General features: G+C 37.4%; 1 protein-coding gene across 2 annotated transcripts; it reads left to right on the plus strand.

Annotated features, from left to right (window-relative positions):
* Positions 1–1,326: 1,326 nt before the first annotated feature.
* DDX59 (DEAD-box helicase 59) lies at positions 1,327–17,907 on the plus strand. 2 transcript variants are annotated; one of them, XM_083359780.1, is made up of 8 exons: positions 1,327–1,615; positions 6,888–7,708; positions 8,418–8,585; positions 12,373–12,462; positions 13,202–13,453; positions 14,247–14,399; positions 15,159–15,287; positions 15,954–17,907. In XM_083359780.1, exons 2-8 carry the CDS (start codon positions 6,899–6,901, stop codon positions 16,215–16,217), a joined length of 1,866 nt encoding a protein of 621 aa, XP_083215906.1. In that variant the 5' UTR covers positions 1,327–1,615; positions 6,888–6,898; the 3' UTR covers positions 16,218–17,907. The 2 variants fall into 2 exon arrangements, with proteins under 2 accessions (XP_083215906.1, XP_083215907.1); XM_083359781.1 differs by having other exon boundaries at positions 1,345–1,376.
* The last annotated feature ends 3,487 nt before the right edge of the window (positions 17,908–21,394 follow it).

Genomic DNA, 21,394 nt, shown 5'->3' on the forward strand with positions numbered 1-21,394 from the left:
GTTCATAATTACTTCCACCATTAAAATTCGCCCTTCTTCATCTGAATATATCAATGTAGTTTGTATTGCTTTTTGAATATATAATACCACACCTCTTTTACTCTGATCTGCAAGTGAGGTATATAATTCTCCCAATTTTGGATATTCTAGTAGATCTTTATGTTGTTTCTTAATATGAACTTTTTGTAAGCAAATTATGTCCATTTTTAATTTCCCCAATTTATTTAGTGTTCTTTTTCTTTTTATAGCTGAATTTAGTCTTTACATTTATCGAAATTGCTTTTATCTCTTCTTCCCTGATTATTTATTTGAAGTTTTATTTGCTCTCGTTATTCTCATCCCTTTGCTCTTTTGCTCTTGTCCCTTCTCTCAACACCCTTTCCTCCTGTTCTATGCTATACTTACTGTGTTGCTTCTCTCTCGTCTCCTTACTTTCCCCTCTCAGCCTTTCTTCTTTTTGCTGCCCAAAGTATTGATCATAGAAAAGTTCTGCTTTCTCTAATGTGTCCAGTCTATGTCTCTGTTCTTGCCAATATCATTACTCCTTCTGGTATTAACCATCTAAAATTTATCCTTTTTTAAATTAAGCATTTCATCAGAAATTGATACTCCTTTCTCAGGTCTCTCACTCTTCTTGGGATCTGTTTTAACATCACTATCTCTCTCCCTTTGTATTTTATTTTAATATTTGTCAGCTTCTGTAGTATATATGCCCTTAATGCTTTTTAAGTAAATCTTATATGCACCTCTCTGGGGAGAGAATTTCTCATTGCATATCTAGTATGTATTCTAAATATCTCATCTACAGTGGGACAAAAAAGTATTTAGTCAGCATTTGAAAGCTTATGTCAGCTTGTTGCAGTCTTTGTTTATTATTTATTATTATGCTTATGAAAGGGGTGATCAGAGCCAACAACTGCTTTCATCCTCTTTTTTCCCTTTGTTAGGAATATTACGTCCGGGTTGCAAAACTTCAAGCCATCACTAGAGGGAGCAACAGATGAGTAAACTTCAATCTTCTATTGCCACCAACCGGCCTTTCCATTTCATGCAGCACCAGCCACTTCTGAGCTGCTTCGGGAAAAAACACGGAGCTTCTCCACAGAACAAAACTCGCTTTTGTTTGCATCGGGTGGGTCCCAAGGAAAACCTTAGCCTACTTAAACGTATGCCTTCCCGTTTTATTCAGACGTGTCTGCAACGCCGAGCGGTTGCTCACAACGCAGCCCGCGTTTCCAAGATGAACCGGAAATGAAGGCTGTGAAAGACCAGCTCCTTTTCCGCTTCGGAGGATCCGAGGCGCCGTGACGACGGCTAGAACGGCAGTAAAGGTTGGGAAGCGTAGAGATCCTGCCTGCTGGAGGACGGATTTTGTGGTAGGATGATCAAGGAAGGCTGAATCGCTTTCCACGGGAAACCGGGTCTGTCGGTCGCTGTTGTTGCAAATCGCCGCCTTTTGCTTGCATGCTGCCTTTTGCATTGGACCGCCGCTTAGCCTTCTGGGTCGAGATATTTATCGATCGTCTATCTGCGGAGAGGTGCGGCTAGAGAGTATCGGATCCTATGGAAGAATCGTTTGAGATACATTGATCACAGATCTATGGGCTGATTTGCAGTAAGTTGGCAACGATTTTTGACCGGTTAGAGAGGGGAGTTGGTTTTAAATTAAAACTAAATCTTGAGTGGCCTTCTCCTAGTTCAGGGGTAGGCAACCTTGGCTCTTTTATGACTCGTGGACTTCAACTCCCAGAATTCCTGAGCCAGCATGGCTGGCTCAGGAATTCTGGGAGTTGAAGTCCACGAGTCATAAAAGAGCCAAGGTTGCCTACCCCTGTCCTACTTGCTTATGTTTTGGCATGACTGCTTTGCCGTTTTGTTGCCATCTGTGTGCAGCTCTCCTAGTGTCTTCGAGAATTACACATTACATTTTTGATTAATACATTAATCAGCTATGGTGCACAGAATAGGGGTACCAGGGCTTCCGCTGATTTTTATTATTTTTAGAATCAGACATTTAATTTCATTTTACATGTAGGTTTAACCCTGTTGGTCCATGAACCTGACTCTGATAAGTAGACCTTGGATTGGATTAAAATGAGAATAAAAATAAGGCCTAAATCTGGATTGGATTAAAATGAGAATAAAAATAAGGCCTAAATCTGGCTTTCCTGTTTTAATTCACAACTGCATTTATCACATACCTGTAAAGTACACTAAGGCAACCTTTTGTCTTTTTCCTGAGCAGTGTTGTTTTATAAATATTGTAAATCAAAACTTATGTTCTATGATAACCGTGATAGACATAAAATTGATTAATTGATGAAGTAGTGGGTCTTATTTAGAAGTCGTTTTGGCCTTTATGATATTTCTTCATTTTTCATGGAAACATCTTTATAGGAATTACAAGGGGGATATTAACTGCCACACATAATCTGTTTAAAAACAACTGTTATCAAGTAACATCAGTAAATGACAAAGTTAAAGGTGCAGACAACCTTTCCCATCTTCTCTCCATCTGAAAACATGGGATCAGCAAAATTTAGTTTTAACAAAGATCATTGCTCGTTTATTCTCTGTTGGTTCAAGTGGACACATAATAAAGGCTGGAAAGGTTCAGCCTGAGTGAACATTTGGGATTTTCTTTTTTAATTTCATAGAAACAGTGAAGCAAAAGAGAACATTTGAGTTAACATGAGGATATGCTGATTTAGTCACTCAAGTTGTAAATCCTATTTCAGAAGCTCAGTGAGGATAAACTGACATTAAGATAATATATAATTCAGGACAGCTTTTTGATGCGTTTAATATGGGGAGTGGAGGAAGTACCAGAGTGAGGCTTGGAGCTAAAAAAGTAGGTAAAAAGTGAGGCCTCAGTTTTACTAGCCACTGATATAAATGATATTATTTTATCTTTAGTCAAAATGACCTGGGTTACACAACTGTATTGCTTCCAAGCAATGAGTGCTTGTATCTGAAGGACAATATTATTGATTTGGTACAGTAATGAGTTGCTTTAAGAAACAACGTTAATTTTAGACTCTGAGGCAATGCTTATATTATTAATTTAGAAATAAATGTTTGCCTCAGTCATTTAAACTGTACTATGAACAGTGTCCAGAAAGCAATGGAGGATGCCTTTTATTTAATGACACAGTGTTCTTTCTTATCACCTCAGCCTCTGCTAGTTAAATAGCTATCGCAGCAAAATTCCCAGAGTTATATTTTATTTCTCTATGTTGAAACTGGACCCTTTGCAGCCCTTCATAGCTCTATAACAAACAAAAAAAACCAATTCAAAATTATGCTCATTGCTTCCATTATTGGAAAAATATTTATTGATGGATTTGGTTAAAAAAAAAACCAACTCTCAGAAAATAACAGGTATTACTTGCAAGATTAACTCACTACTGTGCTACTTTTCTGGTATATAAATGCTGTAAGATGATCCATGAATTCCAGGTTTAAATAACTCTGTTGTTGTTGTTAGTTGCGAAGTCATGTCCGACCCATCATGACCCCATGGACAACGTTCCTCCAGGCCTTCCTGTCCTCTACCATTTTCTGGAGTCCTTTTAAGCTCACGCCTACTGCTTCAGTGACTCCATCCAGCCACCTCATTCTCTGTCGTCCCCTTCTTCTATTGCCCTCAATCTTTCCCAGCATTAGGCTCTTCTCCGGTGAGTCCTTCCTTCTCATTAGGTGGCCAAAGTATTTGAGTTTCAACTTCAGGATCTGGCCTTCTAAAGAGCAGTCAGGGTTGATCTCCTCTAGGACTGACCGGTTTGATCGCCATGCAGTCCAAGGGACTCACAGGAGTCTTCTCCAGCACCATAGTTCAAAGGCTTCAATTCTTTGGCGCTCAGCCTTTCTTATGGTCCAACTTTCACAGCCATACATTGCAACTGGGAAGACCATAGCCTTGACTATACACACTTTTGTTGGCAGGGTGATGTCTCTGCTTTTTAGTGTGCTGTCTAGGTTTGCCATGGCTTTCCTCCCCAGGAGCAAGCGTCTTTTAATTTCTTGGCTGCAGTCCCCGTTTGCAGTGATCTTGGAGCCCAGGAAAATAAAATCTGTCACTACCTCCATTTCTTCCCCATCTATTTGCCAGGAATTGAGAGGGCCAGATGCCATGATCTTGGTTTTCTTAATGTTCAGTTTCAACCCAACTTTTGCACTCTCCTTCTTCACCTGCAAGAAGAGGCTCTTTAGTTCCTCTTCACTTTCTGCCATTAGAGTGGTATCATCTACATATCTTAGGTTGTTGATATTTCTCCTGGCAATCTTAATTCCAACTTTTGATTCATCTAGCCCTGCCTTTCTCATGATGTGCTCTGCATATAAGTTAAACATGCAGGGTGACAGTATACAACCTTGCCAGACTCCTTTCCCAATTTTGAACCAGTCAGTGGTTCTGTGTCCAGTTCTCACTGTTGCTTCTTGACCCGCATATAGGTTTCTCAAGAGACAAATAAGATGTTCTGGTACTCCCATCTCTTTAAGAACTTGCCACAGTTTGTTGTGATCCACACAATCAAATGCTTTAGCATAGTCAGTGAAGCAGAAGTAGATGTTTTTCTGGAACTCCCTAGCTTTCTCCATGATCCAGCATATATTGGCAATTTGATCTCTAGTTCCTCTGCCTCTTCGGAATCCTGCCTGTACTTCTGGTAGTTCTTGATCCGCATACTGCTGGAGTCTAGCTTGTAGGATTTTAAGCATAACTTTACTAGCATGTGAAATGAGTGCAATGGTGCGATAGTTTGAACATTCTTTGGCACTGCCTTTCTTTGGAATTGGAATGTAAACTGATCTTTTCCAATCCTGTGGCCACTGTTGAGTTTTCCAAATTTGCTGGCAAATTGAGTGTAACACTTTTACTGCATTGTCTTTTAAGATTTTGAATAGCTCAGCTGGAATACCGTCACCTCCACTAGCTTTGTTGTTGCTCAGCTTTCCTAAGGCCCATTTCATTTCACATTCTAGGATGTCTGGCTCAAGATCAGTGGCCACCTCACTGTGGTTATCTGGGATGTTAAGTTCGTTCTTGTATAGTTCTTCTGTGTAATTTTGCCACCTCTTCTTAATCTCTTCTGCCTCTGTTAGGTCCCTGCCATTTTGGTCCTTTATCATGCCCATTTTTGCATTAAATGTTCCCTTCATCTCTCCAATTTTCTTGAAGAGATCTCTAGTCCTCCCTATTCTATTGTTTTCTTCTATTTCTTTGCACTGTTCATTTAAGAAGGCATTCTTATCTCTTCTAGCTATTCTCTGGAATTCTGCATTCAATTGGGTGTACCTTTCTTTTTCTCCCTTGCCTTTGGCTTCCCTCCTGTCCTCAGCTATTTGCAAAGCTTCCTCAGACAGCCGTTTTGCTTTCTTGCATTTCTGTTTCTTTGGAATGGTTTTAGTTGCTACTTCTTGTACAATGTTGTGAACCTCTGTCCATAGTTCTTCAGGCATTCTGTCTATGAGTTCTAATTCCTTAAATCTATTTGTCACCTCTACTATATATTCGTCAGGGATATGATTTAATTCATACCTGAGTGGCCTAGTGCTTTTCCCTACTTTCTTCAGTTTAAGCCTAAATTTTGCAACGAGAAGCTCCTGGTCTGGGCCACAGTCAGCTCCTGGTCTTGTTTTTCCTGACTGTATAGAGCTTCTCCATCTTTCGCTGCAGAGCACATAGTCAGTTTGATTTCTGTGTTGACCGTCTGGTGATGTCCATGTGTAGAGCCGTCTCTTGGGTTGTTGGAAAAGAGTGTTTACTACGACCATCGTATTCTCTTGACAAAATCCTATCAGCCTGTGCCCTGCTTCATTTTGTACTCCAAGGCGAAACTTGCCTGTTATTCCAGTTATCTTTTGGCTTCCTACTTTAGCATTCCAATCCCCCAAGTTGATGAGGACATCATTTTTTGGTGTTAGTTCTATAAGGTGCTGTAGGGTTTCATAGAACCGGTCAATTTCATCCTCTTCAGCTCCGGTGGTTGGGGCATAGACTTGGACTATTGTGATATTGAATGGTTTGCATCGGATTCGAACTGAGATTATTCTGTCATTTTGGGGATTGTATCCCAGTATTGCTTTTCCTACTCTTTTATTGAGTATGAAGGCTACTTCATTTCTTCTGAGGGATTCTTTCCCGCAGTAGTATACCTGATGGTCATCTGAATTAAATTCACCCATTCCTGTCCATTTTAATTCGCTGATACCTAAGATGTCGATGTTCAGTCTTGTCATCTCTTGTTTGACCACGTCCAGCTTTCCTTGATTCATGGATCTTACATTCCAGGTTCCTATGGAGAAAACATCTTTACAGCATCGGACTTTCCTTTCACCACCAGACACATCCACAGCTGAGCGTCCTTTCGGCTTTGGCCCAGTCGCTTCATTCTTTCTGGCACTACTAGTACTAGCCCTCTGCTCTTCCCCAGTAGCATATTGGACACCTTCCGACCTGAGGGGCTCATCTTCCAGCGTCATATCTTTTTTCCTTTTGGTACTGTCCATGGGGTTTTCATGGCAAAGATACTGGGGTGGGTTGCCATTTACTTCTCCAGTGGATCACGTTTTGTCAGAACTCTCTGCTATGACCTGTCCGCCTTGGGTGGCCCTGCACGGCATAGCTCATAGCTTCATTGAATTATGCAAGCCCGTTCGTCACAACAAGGCAGTAATCCATGAAGGGGTAAATAACTCTAACATGTGGTAAAATTAATAGACTCTAAACACAGCTTACTTTATTCCAATTCAAATAAACTTGCTCCTGTATGAATGAAGAATAATCTGTTTCTTTGAGTTTCCTATTGCCCTTGCTGAATCATATGGAAATATTAATTTGTCAGAAGATTGCCAGTTCTAATGATTGTATATTTTCATGATAGGTTCTTGAAGAATGTTTGTTCCCAGATCTCTCAAAGTCAAGAGGAATGTGGTTGATGAGGAGTGCTGTCTCGCTAAGAAAAACAAATCCTCCCCCAATGAATTTGTATCTGAAAAGTCTACAGAACTCAAAGATTCCGAGTCTAACATAGTAGGTGCAGCAACTGTTGAGACTGATTCATTGAAATCAGTAGAAGGACACACTGCGCCACAGATATTTTTAGATTCAACTCTGGCCCTTTCTGAATCAGAGTCAGAAAACAATGAGGACTCTTGTGATGCAGAAGAACCCATAAAATCTTTCAGTAAAATTCAGCGCTGGCCACAATCTGGGGAACCTGTATGTGTGGTCTGTGGTCGGTATGGGGAATACATCTGTGACAAGACTGATGAAGATGTATGTAGTTTGGAATGTAAAGCCAAGCACCTTCTACAACTCAAAGGGGAGGTGGAAAGCTTAAAGCCTACTAAGAGTGAAGAAGCCATTTCTCAACCTACCTTACCTGGTGTTGCTTATGTGTATGAAGAGAATGAATTCCTGTTAAGCCTTGAGGATGAGCAGATCGAAAGTTTAAAACAGCAGCTTGGCATAGCTGTTGAAGGGCAAGGAGTTGCAAGACCCATTGTTGAGTTTGAACATTGTGGCTTCCCAGAAATTCTCAGCAGCAATTTAAAAAAAACAGGCTATGAAGTCCCAACCCCTGTCCAGATGCAGATGATTCCAGTTGGGTTACAGGGCAGGGATATTTTGGCAACTGCTGACACGGGCTCAGGGAAGACTGCAGCTTTCCTCCTTCCTGTTATAATTAAAGCTTCAGAAGAGGTAACCTTTGTTCATTGACTGGATCCAGGTTTGTTGAGAAGAATTGTTCAGACCATTCTAAAGCATTATCCTTTTGAGAAATTCTGCATAAGATCTCAAACTTTGTTGTTGTTTGCCAGAGAAACTACAGTATACATCTAAACTTTTTTTCAATTTAGGTTTTTATCTTTCTGTTACCTCATTTAAAATATGTGATTAAATTTGTGATATCACCTGTGGAAGAAATTTATACCCGGGTAATTGAAATATAATTACTTCTGAAGACTGATTTTTTTTAAAGCATAATCATTGTAATGAAAGCATAAGCAAATCTTCCCATGATCAAATGACTCCTTTCCTTCTACTTGCTGTCACTTATTCACTTAAGGCAGAATATTGATTTATTGATGTATACCGCTGCAATATGCTATACATCAAGGGTCTTCAAACTTGGTCCTTTTATGACTTGTGGACTTCAACTCCCAGAATCTTCAGCCAGTGTGTCTGGCTGAGGAATTCTGGGAGTTGAAGTCCACAAGTCATAAAAGGGCCAAGTTTGAAGACCCCTGTTATATATGGTGTAATTACTGACATCATTAGATTAATCATGGATGTAGTGATGGTGTTGACTTTGTCTGATATAAATTAACCCCTCTCGCATTTTATTTTTCTGAAATTTTTAATGAAAGGAAGAATCAGTAACCTGTTATTTGTTTTTATGCTTTTTAAGACAGAGACTTTGTCTGCTCTTATTCTGGCACCAACAAGAGAATTAGCTATACAGATAGAGAAGCAAGCTAAAGACCTCATGATTGGTCTACCAAATATGAGAACCGTTCTTCTGGTTGGAGGATTGCCTTTACCACCCCAGCTTCATCGCCTGAAGCAAAATGTTAAGGTAAATCACGTTATGTTATGTCCTTAAGATCTGAACAAGCATTTGATGCAGTTTACGTTCAGAATGGCATAAAAGTCAGAGAACTTGATTGAAAGAGTGCATCTATTTTATTGGCAAGTTCCAGAATAGCAAATAATTATTTTCAAAACTGAACCATAAGGGAAAAAGAAAATATTTTTTCTTCTTCTTATTCATTCACTCAGCATGTTAATTAAAACTTTGTTAGGAGTAACAAACTTCATAAAGCAAAATGCAGTATTGTGATGTTATAAAAGTTACAGTAAATCAAGAGGTAGTTCATGATTCATTGCTTCCATCTTTACAAAGACAAAGCCTTTTAGCATAGAGAATTTTGTGGTATTTGCCCTCTAACATTGCTGACAATAATGCAGTTATTTGTAGGACTCAGTTCTTGCTCAAAGAGTAAATAACAGCTATGGCTTGAAGGGCCTTGCACAGCTCCATCTTGTATACTAATTGTACCCATTCCTGGATCTGGAGGTTTTCCTCAAAGTTACTCATAGTTTAATCTCCTAGTGATTGGATTACTGCAGTGTGTATTCTACATTGTCTGCCCTTAGTACTTACTCAGAAGCTTCAGCTGGTTGGCTTCCGGTTTGCACGTGCGGCGCTTCCAGACGTGCAGGAAGAGTCCACTCCCTGCGGTCTGATCTTTCTTCCTTGGACCCTGAAAAGGGTTGAAAGTCGCCCTGGAGGGGCAACCACCGTGAGGAGGCCCTCCTGTGATTGCGGAAGGGTGGCAGCCCTCCACTTGAATCCAGAGCAGCTCCTTTGGCCCGAAGAACAAGAGACCGGGACCAGAAGACCTGGCTCCTCGAGCTCTCTGGCCCAGGCTGAGAATTTTAATTTTAATTTTAATTGGGGTTTTTACTTTTTTTCAGGGCTTGATGTAATTTTTTTAATTGTTTTTAACTTTTGTATTTCTTGTTTTAAATACCCTGTAAACCGCCCTGAGTCCTTCGGGAAAGGGCAGTATATAAATCTAATAAAATAAAAAATAAAATAAAGATGGCCGATCATTAAGCCACTCCCTGCCAAAAGCCAAAAGCACTACCTAGCACTAAGAAGCAATCTGGAGGACCTGGGTGAGACTTTACCTTCCTTATTCCCCTAACCATTTTCCTGTGGGACTTTTCTGAAAATTTTCCTCCCCTTTTTTTTGAAAGCACGGCATTTATATACGTGGGGAATAAATTTCAAAGCCTTAAAAAAATCAAGTGATTCAGCAAAGAAATTAAGCAATCTTATCTATACTTACTAAAGCTTTTATTTTTTGTGGGGATTTACTACCCTATTTTCTGTTTAGGCTGTGAATTAAGGAAAAAAAAGAATTTTCTAATGTTACAAAAGTTTTATATTAATTTGGAAAAAAAATTTTTTACATCGCATTCTATATGCTATTGATAACATCTTGTGGCGAAACTTGGTACAGCAAGTAATCTTTTTCTTATTGTGAAAGCTGACTGAATACCAGAGCTGTCCTTGACATTACTTTCAAAGATAAGTGAGGGAGCACCTGGCACTGAAAACAACTCTTTTGGAGGTGGATAATCATTGACTCTGATTAAAATAGTCTCCATGGAAGATTTAGCTGTAAACAATAACAAAATTGATGAATACATCCTACCACTTAATTACAAACTGATATTGGACACGATTTTGGCAATGACAGAGCAAATTAAAGCCAAACTGCAAGATAAATCTGACATCTTAAAGCCACCAAATCAAACTCTGACCTTACACGAGGAACTGACAATCCAAAAGCAAACAGAAGAAGTGGACACTAACACTAAAATAGGAGACTGCAAAGAACAGCAAATGCAACCTACAGAGAAACTTAAAAGTCCAAATTTCAACGTCAGTTATAAAACTTGCAACTCAAAAAGCAACAACACCTGAAGAAAGCAACATTAAGAGGGAAGATATTAAAGGCCTTCAAGTACACTATGTTGAGGATTCAGCTAATCAAATGACAACCATAACACCAGCTACTACTTTCTACCTAACCCAGATGGAATTGGAAGAAGAAAAAGACCAGACTGTTCTAATGACAACTATATTACATCAAATATCAAAAACTGAGCTATTAAAGCAAAATTTTAATGGCTACAAAGGGGACACTTTCTTTACAAAACTGATATTTGGTTGGTCTCCCTAGATTCAAATAAGGGGTGTAGGAAGAAAGGGAGATACATTTGAGAATTTAAAGACGCTAAAAAGGAAACCTGATTGGCACAAAAGGAAGGTGAGAGTTAGATTTAAAAAATTGAATTTGTCTCTTTTTTTGGGATTCCTAAGGATAGAGTAAAAATATCTTTTAATGGATTAAGGGGAATCTCTAAAAAATATAAACTGATTTTATATTTAGGTTTTAGATCTGTAAGGGAATACAACCCTGAACTATATTATAGAATCTAGAATGACACATGGAATATATTAGTTGTAATGATATAGACAGAAACTCATCTTGTATTTAACTTTTAAAAGAAAGTTGGTTATTAGAACCGATATATATATATAATAGAATTTGGAAAGATATAATATAAGTTATCTTGCTATAATTGGGGAATTGTCAAGATGATAAATAGACGGTACTGGTAAAAAATAAGAATGTTTTGAAATGAACATTGTAAGTTTTGTAAACAGGATAATTACTATTGAAATGGGAAATGTGGGTTACCCAAAAAGTAAGCTTTCTTCCATTTAGCATAGGCTAACCTGGATTACTTTATTGCAATTAGGTAAAACCTAAAAGCAGGATATTGATATGTATTAGTGAAAACATATTGAATTTTTTTTAACTGACTAGGTCACAATTAGAAATGTATTAATTTGATTAATTTGACTGTTATAACTAAGGGAATCGGAGAGGGAATCCTTGTTGATGTAAGCTGAACTATTTACAAATAACTTGTTATTTGATATTGTTTACTTTTGATTACCCAACCACTGCATTGCTTCACAAATATTTGAATGTAAATATTAAAAAATTAATAAAACTTGTATATAAAAAAGAAGCTTCAGCTGGTCCAGAAATCAGCGGCATAGTAGTTCTGTATGTGCACTGATGTGTGCATATGTGCATTGATAATGCCTCTACTCTGTAAACTGCACCAGCTACCCCTACAAAATAAAGAGTCTTGGATTAGATCTCTTCTCCATTTCCAGCCCTCTGAACTCGTCCATAAAGATACCCTGGTCACTAGTATTTAAAGCTTTTGAAAGAATCAGGAGAGCCAGGGTGGATGTAACATTTCCACCTGAGTTTACCTAGGTCAGTAACAAATGTGATCAATGCTAGGCCCTTTGAACTACAGCATGACACCCTTCTTAACAACCTTTCCTTAAAATGAAAATGAAGACAGGCTTCTTCAGCCATTCTTCAACCTCCTTAAATTCAGGCAGGATCACTCTTTCTTTTAAAACATTCACTTTTGGACGCAGCCATATACCAACCAAGAAGGGCATAGATCTCAAATACTGGTACACACAGAGGTCCAAGGAATTGTCCTTTTTCTCCAGGCTAATAGAATCAAACTTTCCCCAGATAACTACATCAGTCCATGTTTCAACTACTTCCACAGAACCAGTGGATCCATCTCCGAGCAAATCTAAAGTAATTTTATGTTTCATGTGCTGTGAAAAATCCTGTTTTTCAAATGTAAACATTTTCTCACCTTGGACATTTGATTTAATATATTTGTTGGAATTTGTAATAACAATGAATTTATTTTCTATTATTTGTATTTCCTGCCTTTTATTTTAGGTGATCATAGCTACACCTGGAAGGCTCCGAGAAATTTTAAAGCAATCCTCTGTTCAACTTCATAATATTAAAATTGCTGTTGTTGATGAGGTAAGTGTATATTATTGTTGAAAAAAATGTGTGGATAGTCACTAGTGTAATGACTCTTCTATTTTGAGGGGGGAGATTAAATGACTTCTGTGTGGTAACTAAGCACTGTAAACCATAGTCGGCAAAACATTACAATTTTGATACTGTAGTTTATGCATGGTTAGATTTTTAGCAAGTTTAGGTTAACTTAGCATAAAATGTAATCTTGTAGTATCTCAAGACTTTTTCATCTGCCAACTTTTAAAGATAGGTTACAACAGTTATAAATTACAGTGGAAGATTTTCTTGTACTTGGCAAAGAGGCAGCTGAGTATGTAAAAGTGTTTCCTTTCATCTACTTTGGTCATTGAAATAGGCCAAATTTCAAACAACTTTCTATCATGCTGGACTGTTATTGTTGACAGAAGCAGTGGCCAGAAAAGAGACATAATTTGAGATTCTGGGAATATGTACTTCTTAATCAGGTTGCCTTTGTTACTCAAAGAAGCATTACTGTAATACTTTTTTTTCCATTACAACCACTAAAGAGTGCACTTTCTCTCTACATGGGCATCAACATTCAGAACCATCAGCTGGCATGATTATTGCTGAGAGATGAACTTCATGCCATAGTGAAGTAGTTAAGTTTGGGAAGCGCTGATCTGAAATTCCAGATAGATGTTGATAATGAATGTAAAATAATGTTTTCACGTATCTTAAGAATAAAACTCTAGCTAATCCAGTTCTTTTTTAAAAATAGGTTGACACCATGCTAAAGATGGGCTTCCAGCAGCAAGTGTTAGAAATTTTGGAAAATATTCCCAATGATCATCAAACCATCTTGGTGTCAGCCACAATGCCTTTAAGCATTGAACAGCTGGCAAGCCAACTTCTGCAGAATCCAGTGAAAATAACAGTTGGAGAAAAAAATCGGCCATGCTCCAATGTTCGCCAGATTATTTTGTGGATAGAAGAGCCTTCCAAAAAGAAAAAGCTTTTTGAAATATTAAACGTTAGTATCCTCATGAAAAAACAAGTCTTTGCTTCTTTTTATCGACCATAGATGATTGGGAAAAAATGACCTAGAACCATTGCTATAATCAGTTCTGCTCCTGGAAATATAACCATTTAAACCATACATCTATTCCTCTTGGGCAGCTTCTCCATTGAAATGTTGATAGTATCAATTTTATTGGTTATGTAGACTTGCATTTTACAGCATGCATTCATATATGTATACGTATATATGTATATGTGTGTGCGTGTATGTATAGGTGTGGGTGGGTGTGTCTGAACCTGTGATGGTGGATGTTGCTTAAATTAAAAAACAACTAATATTCAAAGAATTATGGCATACTCGAAGGCATTTTAGCTATGTTCGAATAGAAACCAGGCCATGCTATATTGTACAAAGTTTTCACAAAAGTGTTAAAATAGTTTGTATTGTGGCATATTTCCTTGATAAGAAACTAAAACACCAAACCTTTGGGCTGTGAGAATTTAAATAGCTCTTTTGATTTTGTCAGATTACTTAAATCCTCCTGCTGTTAAAAGCTTTTTTAAAAACTATGGTAATAGAAAATAATGGCTGATATTTGCCTTCTTTTTACTATTCGAAAACTATTCAAAACATAACTTCTTCAGCCTTAGTAATATTGGAAAATAGTTGGATAGTTCTTTTGCTTTATTTACTACCGCTAAATCTCACACTATTCCATTTATCTTTTTTTGATACATAAATTAAATCTTTTTTACCTTATGCTCACTGTAGTCTCCCTGTTTTCCCCTCCCCCCTTCTTTTTTAGGATAAGAAACTCTTTAAGCCTCCAGTACTGGTATTTGTGGAATGTAAGTTGGGTGCTGATCTTCTGAGTAATGCGGTTCATAAAATCACAGGTTTACAGACAACCTCGATGCATGCTGACAAATCACAGTCAGAAAGAACTGCAATTTTACAGGTTTGTAAACATCTAGGGCCTATCTAGAAGCTTGCTAAATCTGTGGTTAAAGAACTCTTAAACCAGAGGTTCCCAAGGTTACGTATGAGGACCTATGAAGTTCCGCAAAGTCAACAATTTCAACATTTCTATGTTTTAATTTCTAATACATTAAATATCGATACAATAACTACAACCCATATAAACCAAACTCTTTGGGGTAAATAGTCATTTTAAAAAAATATAGAGGGGTCTTAAGACCAAAATAATTGAAAACTGTTCCTGTACACACACCAAATAGCTATTAGGTAGAGCAGGGGTCTTCAAACTTGGCCCTTTTATGACTTGTGGACTTCAACTCCCAGAATTCCTCAGCTAGTGTGCCTGGCTGAGGAATTCTGGGAGTTGGAGTCCACAAGTCATAAAAAGGCCAAGTTTGAAGACCCCTGAGGTAGAGAGTTTGAGATTTGAGATTGACCTCTTAGTGAGTTTCCTTTTAGATGAAAGTTATTTTTCATATCGCAAAATATATCTCGAGTTTCATTGTGTTGGCTAAAGCAGCAATGGAATCAGATTTGGGAATTTTAAGTTCATAGGAAATGTCTCGTGAGGAATATGCTTTCAGTTTTATTAAATTACATAGGTCCTTCTTTATCTTTATTGTTCAGCTGTTGCTTTTGTTTTCTTTGAAATATATTCAGAATTTTTGATGATGTCTTTGTAATTTTGAAAAGTATATTTCTATTCATGAAAATAATGTTTATATTTCCCTTGTCTTAGGGATTATTGCAAGGGAAATATGAAGTTGTAGTAAGCACTGGAGTCCTTGGGCGTGGACTTGACCTTGTCAATATTAAGCTGGTTGTGAATTTTGACATGCCATCTAGCATGGATGAATATGTGCACCAGGTAGATATACTTTCTGATTTAAAAGGCACAGTGTGATATTGAACCTTTCAACAAAAAGCAAGCCTCATTGCTCAAAAGTCCTACAAAGTGCTTGATGATACCAAGTGGACAGTGGAGAAAGGACTTTTAAAATTAGAAGTTCACTCCTGAGTATGTTACACATTTTAAAGAGTGCTAAAGAGGTTCGTTCTGTGTTATGCTATAGGGTTAAACAATGAATTTATTTTTCCGAGCACATTTTGAAGTAACAGGTAAAGACTAGCATCTATGGAGATTCTTAATCATCCAGGTTATATTTGTCCCAAATGTGTTTTTCGAAAAACAACTGGACTTCCTTTTTTTTTGAAAACATTTTGCTCCTCATCCAAGAAGCTTCTTGAATGAGAAGTGAAATGTTTTCAAGAAAAAAACTAAGAAACTCCAGTTGCTTTTTGAAAAGCACCTTTGGGAACATTCATTTAAATAACTTCCTTACTAAAATTAATTAAAATGCAGTTAGCAACATGGTTTTGTGATGTGACAATTACTCTACATATCCTGCCCCCCCCAAAATAAAATAAAATAAAATAAAATAAAATAAAATCTTGTGGCTGTAAGTTCAGGACTATGTATAACTATAACATTTGTCATTGATTATAATAAATACCACTGCTTTTTCTTTTTTAGGTTGGAAGAGCAGGTCGGCTGGGTCACAATGGAACTGCAATTACATTTATTAATAATAACAGCAAGAAACTTTTCTGGGATGTGGTAAAGCGAGTTAAACCAACTGGCACCATTCTCCCACCTCAGTTATTAAATTCTCCATATTTACATGACCAAAAGCGGAAAGAACAGCTGAGGAACAAAGAATATCCGAATGATCTTGTAACTGGGGATAATCTTATGGACATTATTAGAAAACATGATAAAAGTACTTCTCAAAAGTAACAAGCTAAATTTAAAAATATAATTTGTTTATATTAACTTGTTTTATATGCAAAATTTCAATCCATTTCTATGGATGTGCTTTAATAAAATATAAGTTTGTAGCCCCATTAATTCAAATGAAAGCTAAGCAAGGTATTAATTTTTTTTTCATTTACACTGATGCTTAATTTTGGTGAGAGCTGATAATTTATACATCTTATGAGATATAAAGAGTGCCAAGATAATGACTTATCCTGGATCATTTTATACAGTATTTCATTAAGGGCTTAGATCTCAGGTTAAATGGCAAAATACATTATGTATTTTCAGTGGCTGGGTTTAGTGCAATTTATGTAGAGAAACGGGGAATCAGGAAATCTCACTGTTATCAAATATTACAGCATTCCACATATACATTTATTTAGTAGCGATTCTGCTAAATCTGAGGGATAAAGGTATTTGAATGGATTAAAATAAAGGCTCTGGTAGTCTTAAACTTATTTAAAATGTACATTTAAGTTCAAATTCAGAAGATGTTGAGACAAGCAACTGGTCAAATACTTCTGAAATATATTATTTATTCTGCTGTACCTGTTAGCAAAGATTCAGTGTTGTAGGAGGGGGGTTAATCTTGTTTTCTTACAAGTAATTATTTCCAGTCCTAGTTCAGATTGACAGTTAATTGGGCAAATAAATTCAATTCATGTGTGTCAGATTTTTTACCTGGACGGGAATCCAAAATTGAAAAAGGGCAAAAAGATCTTGAATCTAGGGATGGTTATCTATTCAACTTAGTAGTCAGAAATCTCTAGAATGAGTAATTGTACCGTTTGAGTATCTCGTTTTGAAATTAAAACATGCAAAGATCATTGGCTACCTGGCTGCACAGTAATACATGTATATAGAAGAACATCAGCAGAATACAAATTTGATATGCAAGTAGCGTGAGCTTCTGTTTTGGGCATCATAAATTAACGGGCAGATCAAGAAAAGATTTCCACCTACCAAAATTTTGCAAGGCAACATTCAGCCAGTAGTGAGTATTGAGCTAGATTAGATCTTCCCAGTCTGGGTACTTTCAAGATAGGTGGATATTAATTTCTCAGGTTTTTGGCAGTATTCATGTTGGCTAGGAATTCTGGGAGTTATATCTGCACATTTTTTATTTAGTGCAAATATTGATATGTTTGCATGAATTATAGAGGGGAATTGAGTTGAGTTGGGGAAAGCTGGATGAGAGTGACCCAACAATTTACCTCAGTATAAAACAGCTTGGAATAAATATTGATGATTGCAGTGGAGGTAGAGTGGATTTCAAAAGGAAAAAGAAATACAATTCTTGAACCTGAGATACACTGATTGAATTGTGCAATCAAATTGGTGTCAACTCTTACCGACACATAGATACACCACTTCCAGCCTGTCCCTCAGGTCTTCCAATGTGCTGTAACTGAGTCCACTTTGTTGCTATTCATTATTCTCTTTCATCTTTCAAGCATTATAGATATCTCAAGATATGATATTTACTTACCTACCTACCCTACCCTACCTACTGTCAACTGACATGAACTGTCTATAAAACCCATATTATAAAGCTGTATGAGTTTTTAATTGTCATGAACAACTTTTTTATTTCTAGAAGAAAAATGGCTTCCTCTTTTGCTTTCCTTTTTAGTAAAATCATTCAAATAAAAGAGTTAATATTTTTTTATTCTACTGTGATCTAACCTTTTATTTAGATTGTGTTTAATAAATTCATACTGTCCTATAAAGCTAAAAACTCCTAATGTGAAAAAAGGGAATTGACAAATCTGAAAAAAGTGTATGCTAATTTAGACCATGGCTTTTTAATTTGTCCTCTCAATTTTTCTTACAGTCTAGAAATACAGCCTGAGACAATAGTTGACTATGGCTAGCCACACTCAAGGCTACACTTTCATCTAGTTACAAGATGGCTTTACAGACACTTAGGGATTTGAAAGGCTGCTCTTAGATTGATTTATTTGTTTATTTAACATATGGCATGAAAGAAATGGATAGCAGCAGTAAGGACATATAGAAAGAACATAATAGTATGATACATATAAGATGGAGATATATGGCCAATTTTGTAAGGTATAAGAAATCCAAGAAGTTATATATTAAATTACAAATTCCATTTTAAAATCGAGGGCACTCTGATATGCCATACTTATCAATTAGAAGGATTAAATCTAGGAAGCCTCCCCCCCCTCTCCCCCCCCACCGGATATCTGCACAGCAGTTGCACAGTACTAACTTCGGTGCAAAATCCCAGTAGAAAAAAAACTGGATTAGTGAACTTCAAGACTCAGGAAAGAATGTAACTGACCATACACAAAAATTTAGCGGGTTTTGATGCTAGCTGCCAGTGCTGGAAAACTTTGAACAGGATTCACAATTTAACATGGTATCTGTCAAAATTCTCTGTTTAAATGGGGCAGAATATCTTCCCCCTGAAAGTGAATGCAGTGCTCCCCGGCAGATACTGATCATACTGTGCTTAGCTGCCATCTGAGAGCTTATGCAGGAGGACAAGTAGACTTCCTCCAATTAACATACTGTGCTTAATTGGATAAAGTCCTAGATATTAATATATAGAATACTTATTTTATCTTTGTTAACCAATATATTTTAAAATACTCTTAGATAATTGGATTGTACAAGCTCTAGAGGTGCAAAATTGGAGAAGGGACATAGCTAGGTATCACAGAAAAGATGTACTAGCAATTTGGCTTCAAATTTGAAAGTGTAGTGGCTACCTTTTGTTTTAAAGTATTTAAAGGTGGCAGTTAACTACTCTGAATTTTCAGCAATATTGTCTTCATGCTGCCAACAGAATAGACTCTTCCACGTATTTCAAAACAGAACCTAATTAATCTTGTGGCCATCTAGGCTCCAGGAGTGATTCTTAAGCTTTGGGGCAAATACTATAATTTTCTAATAACTGAGTTCCAGCTAATTTCCTTGCAATACTGTGCTAGGGTCATCAGTGCTTTTTAAAGGCCACTTGGCATTTTTGAAAGTATTGTTGCATCATCTGCTGAGATACAATAGATATTTGTCTTTTAGCAAGTTCTAATAACTGAGTTCCAGCTAATTTCCTTGCAATACTGTGCTAGGGTCATCAGTGCTTTTTAAAGGCCACTTGGCATTTTTGAAAGTATTGTTGCATCATCTGCTGAGATACAATAGATATTTGTCTTTTAGCAAGTTTGGGGGAGTGAAAGACCATGTTATAGAGATGACCTACCATGGCGTTAATATGAAAGTTAAATAGGATGGGGCTAATAAGCAGCCTTGCTTGATGCCCATCTGAGTTTTAATAGAACACAGAAATGGCCCTGGGGTTATATTTTACTTTAAGTGACATATCTTCATGCAGCATATGTTTTAAACGCAGTAGATGCAGGTCAGTTGAAGAGGTGTCCAACTTCTCCCACAATTTAATTCAGAAAATGGAGTCAATTGCTGGTGTGAAATCTGTGAATGTGACAAAAAGAGATGTATTGTAGGAGGAATGAATTCCAATGAGGTACTAGAATGCAAGCATCAGAAGCGGATAGCAAGTCTCCAACCAATCCTGGAATATCTATTATGGATACGTTAACATGGAGCTTGCTGCTGATGTTAAAGAGGCTAAAATTAACACATTCTTTTTTTATGTATCGGCAGAATAACTCAGGTTACCAGTCCTTGGGGGCTTGTCCAAAGGTATCTAGGCAGGTAAAGAGTGAGAGCAGAAGTCCTGATTGTTTTTGGGAAGTGCTGATTGTTTTTAATGGCCTCTAGAGGGCTGATAGAAAAAAGAATGGGAAGGCTGAATTGTTGAAAATTGGGCATTAGATGGGAGTGCCTGAATGGTGACACCATCCTGTTTTGTAATTATTAGCCCCGATATACAATCACAAGGCCAACTGAAGCCAATTATAGGTGGAATTAAGTAACTACTTGTACAACTTAAATAACTGTAAAAATATCAGGAAACGAAATTTAAACACACACACATACACACGCGGGGGGGGGGGAGAGAGAACTGATTTAAGGAAGTCTAAATATTTTAGGAATATTTTATATTCCAAGGGACTCTTAAGTACATCAAATAATTTATTATTTGCTATTAATCTCATTAACACACACACAACTACTCGTTTGAAATCAATACGTTTCTCTTCGACCATATGCTAGTTATTCTACACATCCAACCATCTGAAGTAAAGTTTCGGAGGTCCGTTTCGCAGTTGCAGCTTTATCTTAATGTACGATCGAAACCAATGGCTTCTATTACAGAGATTTCGGGCACAAGCAGCAGTTTTATTTAGTTTTACCTTTAGAAATTAAGAAAAGCTCGAGATGGAAACGCAACCCTGAAGCAAGTATTTTTTTTTGAGAGCTGATTGCAACGAAACTTCATTTTAAAGTATGCTGGATTAGTGTTCATTTAAAGTGACAAAGTTTTTTATTCTATCTCTAATTTTTCCCTCGGCTCGCTTTAGGGCTCTTCCCATCGAAATGGGAAAGAGAGCAAACATCTCTGAAATATCAGGCTCAGTTCGATTCATTACAGCATCTTGGTCTTGGTTGACCGCGAAATGAAAGTGTTCGCTTCAGAACCAGAGGTATCGCTATAGCGCCCTAGAGGTAATTCCTTGACTACGTCTGGTCCTCCCCGCTTTCGGGAGCTGCGTGTGACGTCATCCACCCTCTCAACCAATAGCAAACATCGCGGCGCATTCGAAAAGAGAGTCGGATGTGCCGCTGAAATGATAGTCTGTTGGTTTGACGTCGAAGGGCAGGTAAGCAGTAACGCGCGAAAAGGTCACTTCTAAATGTGGCTTCCTCTTCTTTACTCGAAGGATTGTTTATTGAGTTTCTAGATTTCCATAGGCCGCCGCTTCTTTAATTGGTCTCTTGAAGCAGTTTTTCTTGGCATGCGAGAAGCACTGTAAAGCTTGCCTTGGCAAAAAGAAAAAACAACCAAGATTATTGTTTCTTCTAATGTCGGTTTCGAGAAATTGAGGGTTCCCAAATGTTTTGGCGTAATTTGATTGCAAATGCCATCATCCATATTCCCTACAAAAGGTGGGAATTGTAGGCTAGCAACATCCGGAAATTGAGGAGTCCCCATCGTTGTTTTAGTTCAGTGGTTTTCCAGCTTGCCAACTAAGATGTGTGGACTT

This window comes from Vipera ursinii, assembly GCF_947247035.1.
Source record: "Vipera ursinii genome assembly, chromosome: 3".
Lineage (NCBI taxonomy): Eukaryota > Metazoa > Chordata > Lepidosauria > Squamata > Viperidae > Vipera > Vipera ursinii.

Bases quoted from the DNA above. Each gene is read 5' to 3' on its own strand.
- DDX59 (XM_083359780.1), top strand. From the start codon at position 6,899: ATGTTTGTTCCCAGATCTCTCAAAGTCAAGAGGAATGTGGTTGATGAG. The intron at 13,454-14,246 runs GTTAGTATCCTC...CTTCTTTTTTAG, and splicing joins AGCTTTTTGAAATATTAAAC to GATAAGAAACTCTTTAAGCC. The intron at 14,400-15,158 runs GTTTGTAAACAT...CCCTTGTCTTAG, and splicing joins AAAGAACTGCAATTTTACAG to GGATTATTGCAAGGGAAATA.